The sequence below is a fragment of the Rattus norvegicus genome, chromosome 1 (genome assembly GCF_021556685.1).
Source record: "Rattus norvegicus strain SHRSP/BbbUtx chromosome 1, alternate assembly SHRSP_T2T, whole genome shotgun sequence".
Classification (NCBI taxonomy): Eukaryota; Metazoa; Chordata; class Mammalia; order Rodentia; family Muridae; genus Rattus; species Rattus norvegicus.
In genome coordinates, this window is record NC_141534.1 from 205,108,083 (window position 1) to 205,126,051 (window position 17,969).

Genomic DNA, 17,969 nt, shown 5'->3' on the forward strand with positions numbered 1-17,969 from the left:
TCCCTGTACTGAGGCAGCCAAGGGTTTAGACACAGAGCAGCCACAGATTAGATTCTGGTAGCGCGTTTCCTAGATCTGACCACACCATCTCTGGCAGAAGCGGTTACAACGGAAGGTAGTCGGTGTGCTGAGGGCGCCCTTTCCTCCCTCAAGCCTGGCACCCTTGGATTCACCACCACTGCCCCAAAGCTCACCTCTGAGGCTACGCCCTTGGGAAGCACCAGCCTCAGGTTGTCACACGGAAGGCAGTCATCGGTGGATCTCATTGCGATTCATTTTAATTACGTGTGACATAAAAAAGACCACCTACGGACGAGACAATGCTGCCGTAAGAGTCCCAAGGTTGCTATGGGGAATACTTCATAACTCAAGTGTGTTCTCCCCAAGGAGTTATACCACCATTTGATTTAATTTTTAATTTTTACATTTTAATCAAAAATAGATCAAATGGTGGTGGTCTCTCCGGGGAAGCATACTTCAGATAGGAAACCGGCCACACTCCTCTTAAATATGTAAAGCTGCATCTCCCTGTGAGTCACGAGGGCGATGATGCCTCTGCCAGCCACCCCACACTGCAGCTGAGCTCACAGTCTCTGAAGAGCGACACTCCAGGCTGCACCTGCTGTAGCCCCTCACCTGTTTCACATAGATCAACGCACCTGCGCTGAGCGGCCTACCTAGAAAGTGCCTGTCACATGCCGCAGAGAGGTCACCTTACCTTACTAGCCAGGGGGATGTCTGAATCCCTCTCAGGTGTGTGTGCACACCAGCAGACGGTCCTATTTGTTATCACGTGTTCTAACTGTTGCAAAGAAAGGTATGCACATTTTGTCCAAGTGCCTGCACAGAACTGGTGTCGTCTATCAACCATGTCACCTGGCTGTCATGCCCTGGCTCTGAGATTCACCTAGTCTCCTTCTGATACACATGTGGCTCCTAGAGGCTGACACCCATGTCGCACAGATGTGATCTTAGAGGGCAAGGCGTGCATCCTTCAGCTTCTTGGGCCTTCCTGCTATGATCAATGAAGCAGGGTTGGGACTGGCAGGAGCCTCCACAGCATTGTGATGAGGAGCAAAAAAGTTGTTCGTGGGGGAGGATGGTGGAAGCGTTATTTCAGGTGACAAACGTTAGCATGCACCCTTTAATTCACTAAGAAGAAAAGCGGTCCATCCTGGCATGTGAGTGGGACATTGGAGAGTCTCTAGGGAGGGCTGAGCACTTGACAGGATGCCAAGGATGGCATGCTCCCCATCCATGTCTTTTATTTAAAGATCTGCTATGAGTACCACCACCCACAACCCAGTACCAGGACAATCACAAGGGGCTTCCCAGAGAATAGGTGTTTCTTTCCTGTACGCCAGAGCTGGCAGAGTGGCTCTGCCAAAGCTACCCAAAGACAAATGGAGTGTTCAGTCTGTCAGCCTGGGTCTTCCAGTTGTCTCTACCTTCAGCATGGCCTCAGCACCTCCTGACTCCCCCTACTGGTGGGGTAGGCAAATGACAAGGAAATAGATGACCCTGCTTCCAGATCCAGCACCCTTGTGCACCCTAACATCCCTATTATTGTCTTGGTTTCTAGTTGGGGACACATGGCCCCTCTCAGTTGCTCTGGCCAGAGCACCCAGCCAGCAATGCAAACCCTTAAATCAGAAAAAGTTCAGATTCATGAGGGCCCAGGGAAGCAACAACTTCATAGAGATCTTGGCCATTTTCTGTCTCTAGGGGCCATTCACTAACCTTATGGTCCCAGCCTGGTTTTAAAGCTTCTGAGAGGAAGAAACAGTTCTGAAGACATTACCTTAACCTGTCCGTTTCTGAGAAGGAATGTGCAAGGCCACAGGTGGCCTCTGAGACTTCTGGGTTCCGAGGCATGGATGTCCCAAAGGTATCAATTGGGGCAAAGCCAGGGTGAATCAAACTCCAGCCTGTGCCTATGGCTTCACTTTGCAATGTCAGGTGTAGTGAGCCTAGGGTTAAATAGTTATGTCACATATCGGGTCCCAACCCACATTAAATGATCCAGTGAGGAGGTCTGGAGAGGCACTTTCAAACAGCAAGTGTTGTGTGGCAGCCCCTCTGTGATCCTGGGAGGAATAGCAGGGGTGTATACGATGGGTAGAAATGGATGATGTAGCCCAGGCCATGAGGCTGAAACCAATACAACTTGCTTACTCATCTCAGAACAAGATGCTAGCTGGGGTAGTGCCCAGAAAGTCCTGCCAGTCAGGGTGAGGCCAGCCTGGTGTGCTGCAGGCCAGGGAGCCCCTGGGAAGGCCAGACCTGCATCTGAGGATCCTTTGTTGAAGTGTTCTCTCCTTCCCTTGCTTTTCCACATTCAGGATGGAGCCAAGGTCCGTGTGGCTTGTCAGGCATTCCTTACTCCAGGACGGGAGCACTTGCCTGGACATCTACCCTCTTCTCAGATCGCTCCCCATGTGATATGATTTGTTACCTACAGGGGTGATGCTGCACACCAGAACATTAGACTTTACTCATCTTCCATAATGGAAACGGTGTACCTTAACTACCATCTCAAACAGCCCCAGCCCTCGGCAGCCATCTTTCTACACCCTCTCTCTGAACACAAACTTTTTAGATCCTACATGTGCCTGAGAACATGTGGCATTTGCCTGTGAGTGACTTCTTTCACTTAGAATAGTGTTACCCAGGTTTACCTACCTTGTTGAAATGGCAGGACAAACTTCAACAAAAATGTAGAAAGGCCAGCTACCTTAGTTAGAGTTTCATTACTATGAAGAGACACCATGACCGAGGCAACTCTTATACAGATAATGCTTAATTGAGGCTGGCTTACAGTTTCAGAGGTTCAGTCCATTATCATCATGGCAGGCAGCATGGCAGTCTCCAGGCAGGCATGGTGCTGGAGAAGTTGCTGAGAGTTCTCCATCATGGGTTCCTCTTCTACATTGGGCAGAGCTTAAACAATAGGAGACCTCAAAACCTGCCTACACGGTGATGCACTTCCTCTAATAAGGCTGCACCTATTCCAACAAGGCCATATCTCCTAATAGTGACACTCCCATCAGCCAAGCACTAACACCACACCAACCTTGTCAACAAGTGAAATCAGGAAAACTGGATGCACACATAGTAAAAGAAACAACTGGATCTTTATGAGAGAGAGAGAGAGAGAGAGAGAGAGAGAGAGAGAGAGAGAGAGGAAGAAGAAGGAGGAGGAGGAGGAGAAGAGAGGGAGGGAGGGAGAGAGGGGAGGGTGGGAAAGAGGGAGGGAAGGAAGGGAAGGGAAGGAAGGGGAAGGAAGGGAAAGGAAGGGAAGGGAGGAGAAGAAAGACAGACTGAGATGGAATGCAGACTTAAATGAAGAACCTGAACTTCCCTCTGCACAGAGCGGGCTGGATTCTGGACACTGTTCCTGGCAATGACAGCAGAGACACATGAACACAAAGCACAAGCAACAAGAACAAATGAAACAAGTGAACAGTTCCCACCTGTAACAGCAACGAGGAGTGCAGAGGACACCGGTGCAGAGATGCTAACAGATGTGAGGCAGGATTACTGCCTAGAATAGGCAAGAAATCCACAGCACTCAATACCCAAACACAATAGCCTGACTAAAAATGGGCTCAAAGGCTTAAACAGGACCAGCAGGATGGCTTAGCAGAGCAAAAGGTCTTGCTGAAGAAGCCCAAGAACCTGATTTCAGTCTTGGGAGCCCATAGAAATGTGAAAGGAGAGGAGTACCCCACCCCCCAAGCTGTCCTCTGACCTCCTCACACAGGTCATCCATGTACACACACACACACACACACACACACACACACACACACACACACACACACACACACACACAAGCTTGAAAGGTTAAATAGCTATTTTCCCAGACGTCTTTAAATGCCATGGGTCATCAATAGTCATCATTTACTTTTGGGAATTTGAGAAGACATTCCCAATCCTTGAGATTAAATTCTTTCTGCTAATTCAAATTAATCATGAAAGAATTTGTCATGAAAGACTATTAGGAAATTCAAGAAATTCACAGAATCATCAGCTTGAGGTTTGAAATGATCATGTTAGATGTGGGGAGAGAGATGGCTCGGTGTGCCAAGGTCTTGCTGAATGTTTTATTGCTGCGAAGAGACATCATGACCACAGCAACTCTTATAAAGGAAAACATTTCACTGGGGCTGGCTTACAGTTTCAGATTTAGTCCACTGCCATCATGGCAGGAAGCATGGCAGTGTGCAGGCAGATAGGTGCTGGAGAAGGAGCTGAGAGTTCTGCATCTTGATCTGCAGGCAGCAGGAGACTGCTTCACACTGGCCAGACTTGAGCTTAAAAGACCTCAAAGCCCTCCTCCGCAGTGACACACTTCCTCCAACGAGGCCACACCTCCTAAAAGTGCCACTCCCTATGAGGCAAGCACTCACACATGAATCTATGGGGGCCACTACTATTCAAACTAGCACACTGAGGAAGCGTGAAGACCCGACTTCCTTCCATGTAAAAGTTGGGTTGGCAGCACGTGTTCTGTAACCTAAGTGTGTAGGGAGTGAGGACGGGGGTTCTCTGTCCAGCCAGGCTAGCTCATACTGCAAGGTCCAGGTTCAGTGGCCTCCTGAGGAATGACACCTGAGCTTGACCTCCAGTCACCACAGGCAAGCAGGTGCACACACATACATACAAAAGAAGTGGAGACAATTGTGTTTTAGGTAAAGCAGCTTGGATGGTGTTCACATGTCCTTCTCTGTTAAGGATTTACCATGCTCAAACTTTCTGGGGTGAATGTTTTCAAGTTGTTGGTTTAGAAATTGCCACCAATTTACTTTAAAACATGCTTAAAGGGTTGTATACTTTCATGCTTTTACCCTCATGTAAAACCCAACAGTGGCAGATTAAAAGGGACAAATGAGAACTTATCTAAAGACACACACATAAATGTCCAGTGTTTCCTTGGGCGGCAGGAAATGTCTCTCTCCTCTACTTGACAGAGAAACAATGAGGCACTGGGAAGGGCTAATCCCATTTCACACTCCTCAAGGGGTGGCTGGAAAGCCAGTTTAGTGAAATCTGTGCAGGTTCTGCCTATTGGCTAATGGGCTGTGCTTAGTACCTGTGGTGCTGACAAGTGGCTTGGCAAGAAGAGCAAGCTGTGTGTGAGGACAGCTGACCTGGACACCCCCAGCCGGCTGCATGCTCCACCCCCAGGGACTTCCAGAGCTGAAGAAGCATCCATCTATCAGCACAGCTCTTTGCTAGTTCCACATATACCAATAGGCAGCAGGGAATGCATAGCATAGGGCTGGCCAAGTGAGGCCTGGTTAAGACACAACTCTCGGCTGCCTTTTAAGATGACATTGGCATCTTTTGCCTCGGGTGCTAGCTGTCGGTGGCATTCAGTTGTATGTGCTCCAGTGTCCAGCTGAGCTTTCCATAGAGAGTTGCCTGAGCTTCCCTAGGCTCTTCGGTGCTGCTCTCTCACCATACATGCTGCAGCCATAACCTGACATCATTGTGAAACTCACAAAGGCCAGTAAAAATCAGTGACTCCAAGAAAATGGCTCCTCCCCAAAAGGAGGTGGCAGACAGTGAAGATGATGAGGATGATGAGGATGACAGCAGTGGAGAAGAGGTAGTCATCCCTCAGAAAACAGGCCAACAACCCCAGGAAGGAAGGTAATCATTTCACAACCAAGAAAGGTTAAAGTTGACACACACACACACACACACACACACACACACACACACACACACACCACACACACAAGCACTGGTAGCAACCCCTGTTAGAAAGGAAGCTGTCTTTCCAGCTGAGGGGACGAAGCGCAATAAGGATGCCAAGGAGGAAGACAGTGATGAGGAGAGGATGGTGGTGGTGAGGACGAAGATGAGAAGGATTCATTTGAGCTGCCATTTGTGAAAGCAGTGAAAACCAGAAAGGCAGCAGTTGCTGCTCTTGCCTCAAAGGGTGAAGGATGAGGAAGATGAGGAAGAGGAGAGAGGTGAGGAGGAAGATGACTATGAAGAAGGCACTTCAAAGATCATACTGGCCCAATGGGAGAGAGCTCCTGTAAAAGTCGTTCCTAGGAAAGTCAAGAGTGGGGCCGTGAGGAAGATGAAGAGGATGATGAAGAGGGGAAAGAAGAGGAGCCTGTTTTAGCAGCACCTGGGAAATGAAAGAAGGAAATGGCCAAGTGGAAAGAAGCTCCTGATACCAAGAAATAGGAAGTGGAAGAACAACCACACTGTTCAGTCTGCTCATTGGGAATCTTAATCCCGGCAGATCTGCTGCTGCAGAGTTAAAAAGTGCCAAAGACTTTTTACTAAAACTGATCTTGCTGTCAGAACTGGTACAAACAGAAATTTTCGTTACAGAATTATTTGATGACTGTACATAGAAAACATAATTGTTAGCAAAGTACACAGCTTAGATAGATATGGTATTTGTCAGACGCAGTTGGGTATGTTCTGAAGAATTGCAGTTTGAGTGTGCCTCTAAAATCCTCCATAAATAGGAATATTAAAATGGAAAGTTCCTGCCTATTTTAAGGCAAGTGGCTTAGGAAAGGCCTTGTGTTCTTTGACCTGAGGCAAACTCAGCTGGGTGGCCTTGAGCCACCCTACCGTAAAGGTGACACGGTTCGGCCCCTACTGACTTGGGTGGTAGCCCTCCATTCCACCACGACAGTGACATGGCTCAGTGAAATGGGAATTTCTGGTTTTGTTGGAGACTCAGTTGAGCCATGTGATTTTTTTTTTCCTGAAAACTGTCTTGTGAGAGGATATTTTGCTGACGCAGACATGTGAGAGGATGTTTCGTTGAGAATAGATATGGGGTGTTTTTCTGGAAGCTGCCTGGTGAAAAAGCATGTGATGTTTTGCTGGAGCAGACACTTGAGAGGTCATGTGATGTTTAGACAGAGTCTGAGTATAACCCAAAAGACTGGATGATGCTCTTGCACTGGTTTGCCTTGCAACTCTTTGCTGGTCTTCGCTGATGACACTCCTGCATTGGCCTGCCTTGCTTTCTTCGTTGATCTTTGCTTGTCATGACTTCAGAGAGAAAAGCGCCAGGGAAATTTTTGTGGCATTCTGGTTGCTTCTTGCTACTTCCTTGGATTCATGCCGGTTTGGCAGAGCCTCACAGTTTCTTCTGGACTGAGCTGCTGCTACTGTTTTGTGTTTGGTGTTTTAGACTGGACTACCAATATCCAGTCCAAAGAGCTACTTCTAAACAGATCCACATCCCGTTTCCTATTAACCTTCCTTTTCTCCTACCTCTGGCAGATGGGCTAGAAGGGAGATTGAAGGGTTTAAAAACCCTTATTAAAGTAAATTTTGAAAAATGTAAGCCTACAATTCAGTTGCCAAGGGTTTAGGGAAGGAGCTAGAGACTTCTTAAATAAAATCTTTAAAAAAAAAAAAAAGAGTACCAATATAAGGGCTGGAGAGATGGCTCAGTGGTTAAGAGCACTGACTGCTCTTTGAGAGGTCCTGAGTTCAAATCCCAGCAACCACATGGTGGCTCACAATCATCTGTAATGAGATATGATACCTCCTTCTGGTGTGTCTGAAGTACACTACAGTGTACTTATATATAATGAATAAAATTTTTTTAAAAAGAGTACCAATATAGAGACTTCTTTTATAAGCAACTGGACCTTTGATAGAGCTCTCTCTTTTAGCTAGGAAGAGCCCTTATGGAAGGAGCTCTGGGCAAGACAGAGGGATTTTCTCTTTGGGCTTGCAGGAACAACAGAGAAGCATCTGGCCGGACACAGGTAAAACAGTATTCTAGGATAGAGAGCTGAGCTCTCATAGGTTTGGAGAAACTCAAGAGAAAGGTAGACTAGCTAGATGGAATGACACACAAAGACCGAAAGAGATTTCTCAAGAGCTAGCAGTTGAGTTGTAGATTAAGGCTTGTAAATAGGTATTTATATATACTTCAAAGTTATCTCCCTGAGTTAGCAAGTTTTTACCTCAGTATATACCTTCTGTGTCTTTATTGGTATAAACATTCGATAATTAAGACAGTTACAAACTTTGGGTATGTGAATTTTAAATCTGCTAAAGACCTAGAGAAGGCCTGGGAACTCACTGGTTTAACAAATGCTTGGTAAAATTAAAGCAGAAGAACAAAAGAGAGAGACAGTTAGAAAGTTCGAGCTGCAAGAACACTTTTTGCCAACATCGTCTTTCAACATTACTGAGGCTGAATGGAGTGTTGAAGGTGCCAGAGATCAGATTGGTCAGCAAGGGCGGGAGAGGGAAAGGAATCACTCGTAAGTTTAAGGCAGAAGTCAACTCAGAGAAAGAGTCTAAGAAAAGCAGCGGGCAGAGCTTGATGGGCAGAGCTTGATGGGCAGAGTTCTGCTATACCAGAGAAAAGACAAGGCAAGAGAGAGCTGGGAAAGTGCCTGGAGTGGGGAGGTAAAAACTTCGGCTTAAAGTAACTTTCCTAAAGTACAACAGAAGAAACTCTTCGGGAAGTATTTGAGAAAGCAACTTTGATCAAAGTGCCCCAGAATCCAAATGGCAAATCTAAAGGGCATGCGTTTATAGAATTTGCTTCATTTGAAGATGCTAAAGCTTTAAACTTCTGTAGGGAAATGGAGATTGAGGGCAGAGCAATCAGGCTGGAGTTACAAGGACCCAGGGGATCGCCTAATACAAGGAGTCAGCCATCCAAAACTCTGTCAAAGGTCTGCCTGAGGAAACCCCTGAAGAGACCTTAAAAGAATCATTAGAGGGCTACATTCATGCAAGAATAGACACTGATCAGGAGACTGGGTCTTCCAAAGGGTTTGGTTCTCCCCTTCCACAGTGGGAAAGATGCCTAAGCTGCCAATGAGGCCATGGAAGATGGTAAAATTGATGGAGAGAAAGTTACCTGTGGACCAACTAACCCTCCATGTGAACGTGGCTGAGGTGAGGGCAGAGGAGGAAGAGGCAGAAATGGTGGCAGAGGCCAGGGAAGCTTTGGAGGTAGCGGAGGCTTCCAAGGCGCCAGAGGACAGAATTCAAGCCATAAAAACAGAAGTCAAAGTTAAAAAAGTTTCTTCTGTTCCTGTCTTCCCCTTTCATTTGAACGAGAGAACTCTGGGGTACTTCCTGTTTCCTGTCCAATGACAAAGTCTTCTGAGGACTTTCCAAGACAGTAAGGACACAACTGTGGAATCTAACTTGGAATGTGAATATGAAATATATACACACACACACACACACACACACACACACACACACACACATCTCATATCAGGAGAGACACCCTGTTGGTTTTAACTGGATATTCATAAAAAGTTTTGTGATATGTTCAAGACAGGGTTGAACTGTTTGGGAACCCAATCTATAAACCAAGCTGGCCTCTAATTCAGAGACCGACTTGCCTCTGCCTCCTGTATGCTGGAATTAAAGGCATGTACCACCACTACCCAGTCACACAACTTTTAAAAGATGAGTAATAGAGCTTCTCTATATATTCTAAATTTATAGTTTTATCCCATGTGTCAAACCATCTTTTTCCTACAAGAAAATGAGAATGATTCTGATGTGAACGACACTTAATGGTGACATTTTGTTAGAAGCAAAGAGCTGCTGCAGGCCACTGCCTCCTGTGATTTCCCAGGGTGGGCTTGTTATCCCATTCCTCTGCTATGAACTGTTTTATGCTCATACAAAGACCATTTTAAACAAGATGCTACGCTAATGCTCCCCATCTCTACACCCTCACAGCTACATGGTCTACAGAAGAGAGGATGGGTCCAATGACCAGTGGTCACAGTCATGAAGAGGGAGCATTATAGAGCTGGGCATGTGGGGTCAAGGTGAGGGTGAGGATGGTGAAGGTGTCAGAGTTAGCCATAAGATGCCAAGCTATGGTACTTTCTGAGGCTAGCACAGCCACAGGCGGATTCCTGCTGGGATGGGAAGCTGTCAATGGGGAAGACAGAAAGTCCGGGATGTCAGAGCCCCACTTGTTTCTAAAGGAGCTCATGTGCTGCCCAGTGCCACCTCCTTGGTGCTCTTGCTCCATACAGTCTAGAATTCCAGGCATCTCAGATGAAACAACTGGTTCCAAAAGCTGGCCCACCTCTCCTTGCCCTCCGGCCCTTCCCCTTGGTAATCTCCCCTGGCTTGGTTTCACAGAAGAAAAGGGAAATGTGCTGCTTTCAATGCTGATGGAAAATCCTGTGTGCCACCACTGTCCAACACAGATGAGGAGAAAGAGCCTGAAAGAGCTTCTTGGGCTGGAGATGGTTCAGTGGGGGAAGGTGTTTGTGCCAAGCCTGACACCTGAGTTTGAACTCCAGGTCCCACATGGTGGAAGGAGAGAACTGGCTCCAGCAAGTTATCTTCTGACTTCCACACATATTCTGGGGACACACACACACACACACACACACACACACACACACACACACACACCCCATATATACACACTACATACATACATTCATACACACACACACCATATATACACACTACATACATACATTCATACACACACACACCATATATACACACTACATACATACATACATACATACATACATACATACATACATACATACATTCATACACACACACACTGAATGTAAGTTTTTAAGAGTTTTAAGGTCACTCATGACACTTTTAGGGGACAAAAGATAGAATCAGAGTCTGTTGAGTTCTAGCATGGGGCAGCGATTTTTCTCATGGGGTAGATGAAGTCAGAAGGACTGCTAGGTTCACAGTCTGGGTTGAACTGTGTGCTTCTCCAAGCACAAAACCACCTGGCACAAAAATATGGACATCCTTTTCAATGAATCTGGGGGCAGAGTTTACAGATGAAAATAAATGGAAACTTAGAAGGTTTATAAAATTGTTATTTTTGAGAAAGACAAAAAAACCAACCAAACAAACAACAACCTTCCTCCAATATTTTAAGGCCACAAACCACAGCCTGTCTCTCAGTCTTAGCTGTTTGGGCATGGGCTGTCATGTCAAGCCAGCTGGAGTGCTGGCTTCTTCCTTAGTTTAACTGCTGTGTCCTGTGATGTTGGAGCATCTCCCTCATAAACAACATCACACTAATCTGGCTGCCTGGTTCCCCCTGTCCCTGTTCTGCAGTGTGGGCCTCACCATGACCACACCTCAGGGTTAGTGTAGAATGGCTTCTTCCATGTGTTCCTGGCAGGGAACACACACCATGTTTTGTTTTTTATTTATTATTTATTTATTATATAAGTAAACTGTAGCTGTCTTCAGACACACCAGAAGAGGGCATCATATCTCATTACAGATGGTTGTGAGCCATCATGTGGTTGCTAGGATTTGAACTCAGGACCTCCGGAAAAGCAGTCAGTGCTCTTAACCACTGAGCCATCTCTCCAGCCCCACACACCCAGTTAACAACATAATGGACACATGGGAGACAGGGCTGGGGCCCACCTCCAGCTTCCAGTTAAAGAACATGGAATCAGTTCTATTATCCAGGCATTTCTGTAGGGCATCTGCTCAGGAAGCTTCCTGATCTGGGAAAAACAAGGTCAGTGAGTTACACAGTACACCAAAGCCAGACAGCTGTCCATAATTTCCATTTTAATATAAATGGGGCTCTGTCCCTGATAACTTCAATTGGAGAATTACATAGTTTGATTGGGCATCAGCATTTAGTAACATTCACTTCAACATTATAGAGCATTTAAAATACAAAAATAAGTCTTTTAATTAAAAAGAGTATATAAGCAGCCCAGTAATGTCCAGAAACAACCCAAAGTCCACAGGCAGGGAGATCTCGGCTGAGCCTAATGATTACATGAGCTATGAGGCCCAAGGCAGTTTGATACAGAATTTTCTGACTTCTAGATAATTTCTTGTCCAGCAGAAGACATTAGAAAAGAGGATGCGGTGAGCCACCCCACTCAGAATGTTCCTGGCCTTCTGCAGAGGACAGTGGGATTACCTGAGAGGCAGACAACCTCTGCAGGGAGCCCTGACTATCATTTGAATAGGTGGGCATCCAAGCAAGATGTACGGGATGTGCACTGGCCATCATGTGAGGATTCAAACTCAACTGGAATCTTCCTTTGTCCCGTTTGCATCTTCTAATGATTGCTGGTATGGTTAAAATGGCCCTGCAATGGTGAAAGAACACATTGTGAGTATTAATTCACACTATATTCATTAACAGGCTTCAGTTAGATAGTCACCAACACTAGAATAACTAAGCTAGCCTAGGGTGATGACAGATGCCTATAATTCCAGCACATGTGAAGCTATAGCAAAAGCATGGCCAGCCTATGCTACAGAATAAGTTCCAGGCCAGCCTGGCCTTCACAGTGAGTCCATCTCAAAAAAAAAAAAACAAAAAAAACCAGTAATAATTAATATATTAACAGGGGAGGGACACACACACACACACACACACACACACATACACACAGAGTGTATAGGCTAGCTGTTGTGTACCACCTCTGGAGTATGGAGTACTGGGATTACAGAAGTGATACCAGGCCCAGCTTGTCCTAGTAAATAACGGCTTCTAAGTCATAACTTATATGTGTATTAATGCTCATTACACTGTAACTAAGGTACTTATAAGTATTCCTAATACCACATACAATAGTATAAACAAATGTTACATGTTCTATTACTTGGAGAAAAAGAATGAAAATATCATTCAGCTAGTCATAAAATAAAAATTTAAACATGCTGTTGGAATACCTAATCAAGATTCAGAACAATAGCAGTGTGGTTTGATACCCATATGGATATCTGGAAGCATCCCAGGATCATAATTGTCTCCACTAGGGTACCTCACCATCCTCCTGATGCAGGCCTCTCATGGCCACACAGAAGTAGATGGGAGAACCAGATGACTAAGGATGGCAGCTGGCCAGGCACTGCACTACTGTGCAACAAGAGGTCCTATCAAAGGAACTTTTGGCCAAAGGCAAAAGAAGGCTGGACATCCCTGCCTAATGGATTTGCTGAGGGGGCTAAGATCCAGAAATGCTGGGTGGCCAGGAAACAAGGAGATGACCATCCAGCCAAAGGTCTCATTCATTTTCCAGAAAGCACGTGCTGCCAAGGGGAGAGACTCAGGCCTTGCCTGGAGAAGAATGGCAGGCGGCCACATACCCATTTTATGCCAATGGCTCTGTGGCTCACCTTGTGTAGCGATATTTGGTTAGCCAGCTCTGTGCTGTGTTCCCAGCGGGGTGTGTAGGACAGGTCACATGGGCACACCCGCCCAAGAGTTATTTGGATTTGTGAATGAAAGACATACATATATGTCAGATAATTTTGATATCTTAGGTAGCTCAAAAGCTACTTCTAATCCTTCCCATGGCTAGTAAACATTCCCCTCTGGTATTCTGGAATTAATTTCTTTAAAATCTGTATTTCATCTCTGTTACCCCAGATCCAATTGAAGAAGTAGCCATTAGAGCCATTTACCTGAATTTTTATATGGCTGGTGTGTCCTACACCCCGATTCTCTTCTTCTCTCTCCCAAGCTAGGGAATTCTTAAAGTCCTGCCTCTGTCTGTCCTGCCCAGCTATTGGCTGTTGGCATCTTTATTTACCAACTGGAGTCAACTGTTGGCAGGATCCCTCAGTGGCTTACATTTATACACTCTTTTGGGGACCAAAATTAATATTACAACACAGGCAGCATTAGGCCAAACCCTCTCCACTGCCCCCTTTTTGTCCAATTAAAAAGGCTCTTTTCTCTCAAACATAAATTGAGCACAACAACAGCAATTATGTAAATTACAAAGTACGATATATAATTAAAATCTAGTTAATCCTATTAGTCAATAGATACTTTATTATCTATCTTAACTTAAAGAGCTTATAATTTTAGATTTCAGTTGTCTTGATTTTAGCTTGCATTACCACCTGAAAATCTGTATCATCTCTCTCAATGTTAAATCTGATTAGGAGACTACAACTAGTCTTCAAATCCATTAGAAATCCGAGAACAAAATAAATATAACCTGAATATAAAGAAAGCATAAAAGCATAGCTTCCAAAACTTAAAAAAATTATAGAGACAGCTGACTACCTGGATAGCCCCTTCTGGCCCAGAACTGACAGACCTTGAAATATAGCAGGAATAGGAAGGACTAGCTTACCCTGTCTTGGTAGAGCTTAGTAGTCAACTATCCCACATCGGTTTGTCCTCTTTGGACAGTATTTTGTCTATAGGTGAATAGGGCAATTTTTGTCTAGTGGCAACCTTGTCATTATTGGAGTAACTCTATGTGGAGGTTTTGATGTTTAATTTCTTCTTTGAACTGTGAAGGAGGGGTATTGTCAGGAGGAGACATGTCTCTAGTCAAAATTTCTAATAATAATAAAATGATTAAATGTCGGATGGATTTCTGATGTTTTTGAAGACTATGTATGTATGTATGTATGTATGTATGTATGTATGTATATTATATCTAAACTGTTAAAGCTTGACTATTCTTAGCTATTTTTATTTGATTAAATTGAAAACACTTCATTATAATTAAATCAGAATCTAGTATAGCCGTAAGTTTACTATCTGGCCCTTAACCTGTGCTATTTAATCATCTAAACTGTCTGTAATAGCAGCTATTAGAAAGACTAGGACTAAGCCTTACATTTTTAAACGAGTTGTATAGGCACAATGTCTATTTAAGGGTAACAATGTTAATTATAAATTTTGTATCAATATAGAAATTTATACCAAAGAAAAACTTAAATCTATATCAATCTATAAATTCTGTACCAATGCACTCTTGTAAACACTTTTAGAGACCAAAATTAACATTTTAACACAAACAACATTAGGCCAAACTCATTTCACATCTGTGACATGAAAAAAAATGCTATGAAAGCCAGAATACACACATGTGTGACTATCTTATGAGGCAGAGGCATTTAAGGAAATGAGAATGACATTACGGTCAGAATGTTCTAGAACCATGACAACAGGAGCTTGGTGTGCATGTGGCACACAGGCAGGATTAGAATATCTGCCTGAAAGGTCAAGATCATTGAGGTTAAGAGGAAACTATATATCATGATAGAGAATGGTGGAGTGTTTGCTTCTCAAGAACATGTGAGAGCATATGTGAGGACATATGAAAACTTATATACATGATCTAAAGAATATATACAGCCAGGCATGATCTAAAGAATATATACAGCGCTTGGGAGGCAGAGGCAGGTGGATATCTGTGAGTTCAAGGCCAGCCTGGTCTACAAAGTAAGTTCTGGGACAGCCAGGGCCACACAGAAAAACCTTGTCTCAAAAAGCAACAACCACAACAAAAATGAACTAACCAGCTAAACAAAAAAAAGAACATATATAAATATATAACATACAAGATCATCATTTAAGAACATACAACATAAAAGATCATATAAGAACATCTAAGAATATCATATAATAACATAGATCATAAGTAAATACAAAAACCACACAAGAATATCTACCTAAGAATATCATAAGATCATATATCATCATAGAAAATATTCATATAGCACACACAAGAACACACAAGATCATAGAAAAACATCTCAGAACATCACACAATATAAGGATCATATAAAAGTCAAGAGTACAGAATATAAGATCATAGAACATCATGTAAGATCATAAAAAAATCATAAGAACATACAAGATCATAAACATAAGAATATACACAAAACATGAAATCATAGACTCTAAGAATGTCATATAAAAACATACAAAATCATAGAAGAATATCTATGATCAAGTAAATGCATGTAAGACTACAGAAGAATATCGTCTAACAGCCAAGATCATAGAAGACCATCATATGAGAACATAAGAGATTATAAAGAACACACAGGCCATGTGCCCAAATCCTTGAAGAATGACACACACGACAGGTATCCCTTTAGAAATAAAGTCCCCAGGCTGGAGAGATGGCTCAGCGGTTAAGAGCACTGACTGCTCTTCTAGAGATCCTGAGTTCAAATCCCAGCAACCACATGGTGGCTCACAACCATCTGTGGTGAGATCTGGTGCCCTCTTCTGGTGTGTCTGAAGACAACTACAGTGTACTTATATATAATAAACAAATATTCAGAAAGAAAGAAAGAAAGAAAGAAAAGGAAAGAAAAGAAAAGAAAAGAAAAGAAAAGAAAAGAAAAAAGAAAAGGAGAGAAAAGAAAAAGTCCCTCCTATGGTCCTTAAGGACATTCAGGGACCAGGACAACAGTTTTCCAGAAAGAGAATGCAGTATGTCCCCCATTTCTCCACAGGACTCTTCTTCCATGGGGCTCTTGTGTGCTATGGGACTAGGTCTGGAGAAGTTTGGGAGGTTACTGGAGAGGGTGGGGGCCTCCCCTACAGGAAAATCCAGGATCTGGGGATGAGATTGGATGAACACCTCTTAATCAATTCCATTCTAATCATGCCATTGCTTTCACAAAGCTTGAAAAACAAATAGTTTTTCTCTTCTATTAAAATGGTCTTCCCTGAGACATTTCACTTCTGCGCCCACTTAGACTTAGAAGAGGGATGGAAAGCAGAACCTGTAGACTCAAGCTCCAGGACAGGTCACACCAACACGAGCACAGGGACTCCAGTCTTCAGAAGCTGGCCACTGACATTCCCTCACACTGTCCCTAAATCCCCACTCACCACCAACTCACTCCTCATTTTTAAATTTTGTTTTGTGAAACAGGGCTTCATGTAAACCTGCCTGGCCTCCAACTCCACATGTAGCAAAAGCTGATCTTAAACTCCTAGTCCTTCTGCCTCCATTTTCCAAGTGCTACAATTACAGGCATATGTTACCATGTCCAGCTTTGGCTCCTGTGTCTTCCACATTTGTCCCAGTTTGTAAGTCTCTCAGGTCAGGTCACAAGGCCCACAATGACACACAGAGATCAAGGGGCTGAAGCCCTAAGATGCTGGGACTCAAAGGTGACATACACCCAACACCAGAAGCATGTCTGATGGGATGGTCTGCTCGGCAGAGCTAAGCTCTGGTGAAGTTAAGGGCACAGACCAAGGCTTGCAGTGTCTTGGCAGTACAGCTCATTGCAGACAAATAGAAAGTCTGCTTCTTTTGGGAAGACTTGCATAGGGAATATAAAGCAATGGTGGAAGATATGACAAAATACCAGGCTTTTCTCATTAAGCAAGATGATACTCGTTTTGTAGGTATGTATGTGCAAGCCACAAGATATATGTGGAAGTCCAAGCTCAACTTTTGGGGATCTTGGGGATGGAATTTAGGTCCTCAGGACTAACAGCAAATACCTTTCCCTGCGGAACATCTCATAGGCCCCAGGTTCTTATTTGCTTCTACTATTGAGATGGAAATAGACTCACGTCCAGTGGTTTCCAGATGTGCTCACTGCTTCCTCAGGACCAAACCTATCAATCAAGAATTCTATTTCCAACAAATCTATCTTTCAACAGTGATTTAGAAATTAAGACATTCTTAGACAAACAAACATAGAAAGCCCCCTGTGGTGGGCCTGCTGAAATCCTGAAATTCACGAAGGACAATTGACAGTAACCACCTGTGTGAGAAGGATAACATTGGTGAGGCTTCTTTTTCTGGATTATTATTAGAGAATAGGACTCTATGGCTTTGCGTATCCCTCTGTTCTGCCATCTGGCTTAGTAGTTTACCTACAGGCTTTCCTGGGTATTTTATGTAGATTTAATCTGGAAACAACTTAAATGTTTCTGGTTGTCCTTGTCACTTCTTGTGCTTCTTTGTTCTTGCCTTGCTGTGCCAACTGGAAATTCTAGAACACAGAGCAGGAACAGCCATAGCAAGTGTCCTGGTCTTCCTCCTCGACAATGGAAACACTTCTAGGAAGTATGGTGTCAAACTTTTAGCAGGATAAATTCTGCTCATGGCTTGCTTAATTAAGTCACATTTGTTTTTGTTTTCTGTCTGTCTGTCCTTCCTTCCTTCCTTCCTTCCTTCCTTCCTTCCTTCCTTCCTTCCTTCCTTCCTTCCTTCCTTCCTTCCACC

General features: G+C 44.0%; 1 protein-coding gene and 2 pseudogenes across 2 annotated transcripts in view; 2 read left to right on the forward strand and 1 right to left on the reverse strand.

Moving 5' to 3' along the window:
* The first annotated feature begins 5,484 nt into the window (after window positions 1-5,484).
* Window positions 5,485-6,380, forward strand: LOC148007840 (uncharacterized; annotated as a pseudogene).
* A 39-nt stretch (window positions 6,381-6,419) lies between these two features.
* LOC148007841 (nucleolin pseudogene) lies at window positions 6,420-9,035 on the forward strand (annotated as a pseudogene).
* Window positions 9,036-11,548: 2,513 nt separating this feature from the next.
* Window positions 11,549-17,969, reverse strand: part of C1h10orf143 (similar to human chromosome 10 open reading frame 143) — a 36,597-nt gene continuing 30,176 nt past the window's right edge. For both annotated transcript variants that reach the window (XR_015683066.1, NM_001401704.1), the window contains 1 exon segment: window positions 11,549-12,101. Coding sequence is in view for 1 of the 2 variants with exons in the window: in NM_001401704.1 (NP_001388633.1) it covers window positions 12,072-12,101 (30 nt within the window). In the remaining variant the exon portion in view is untranslated.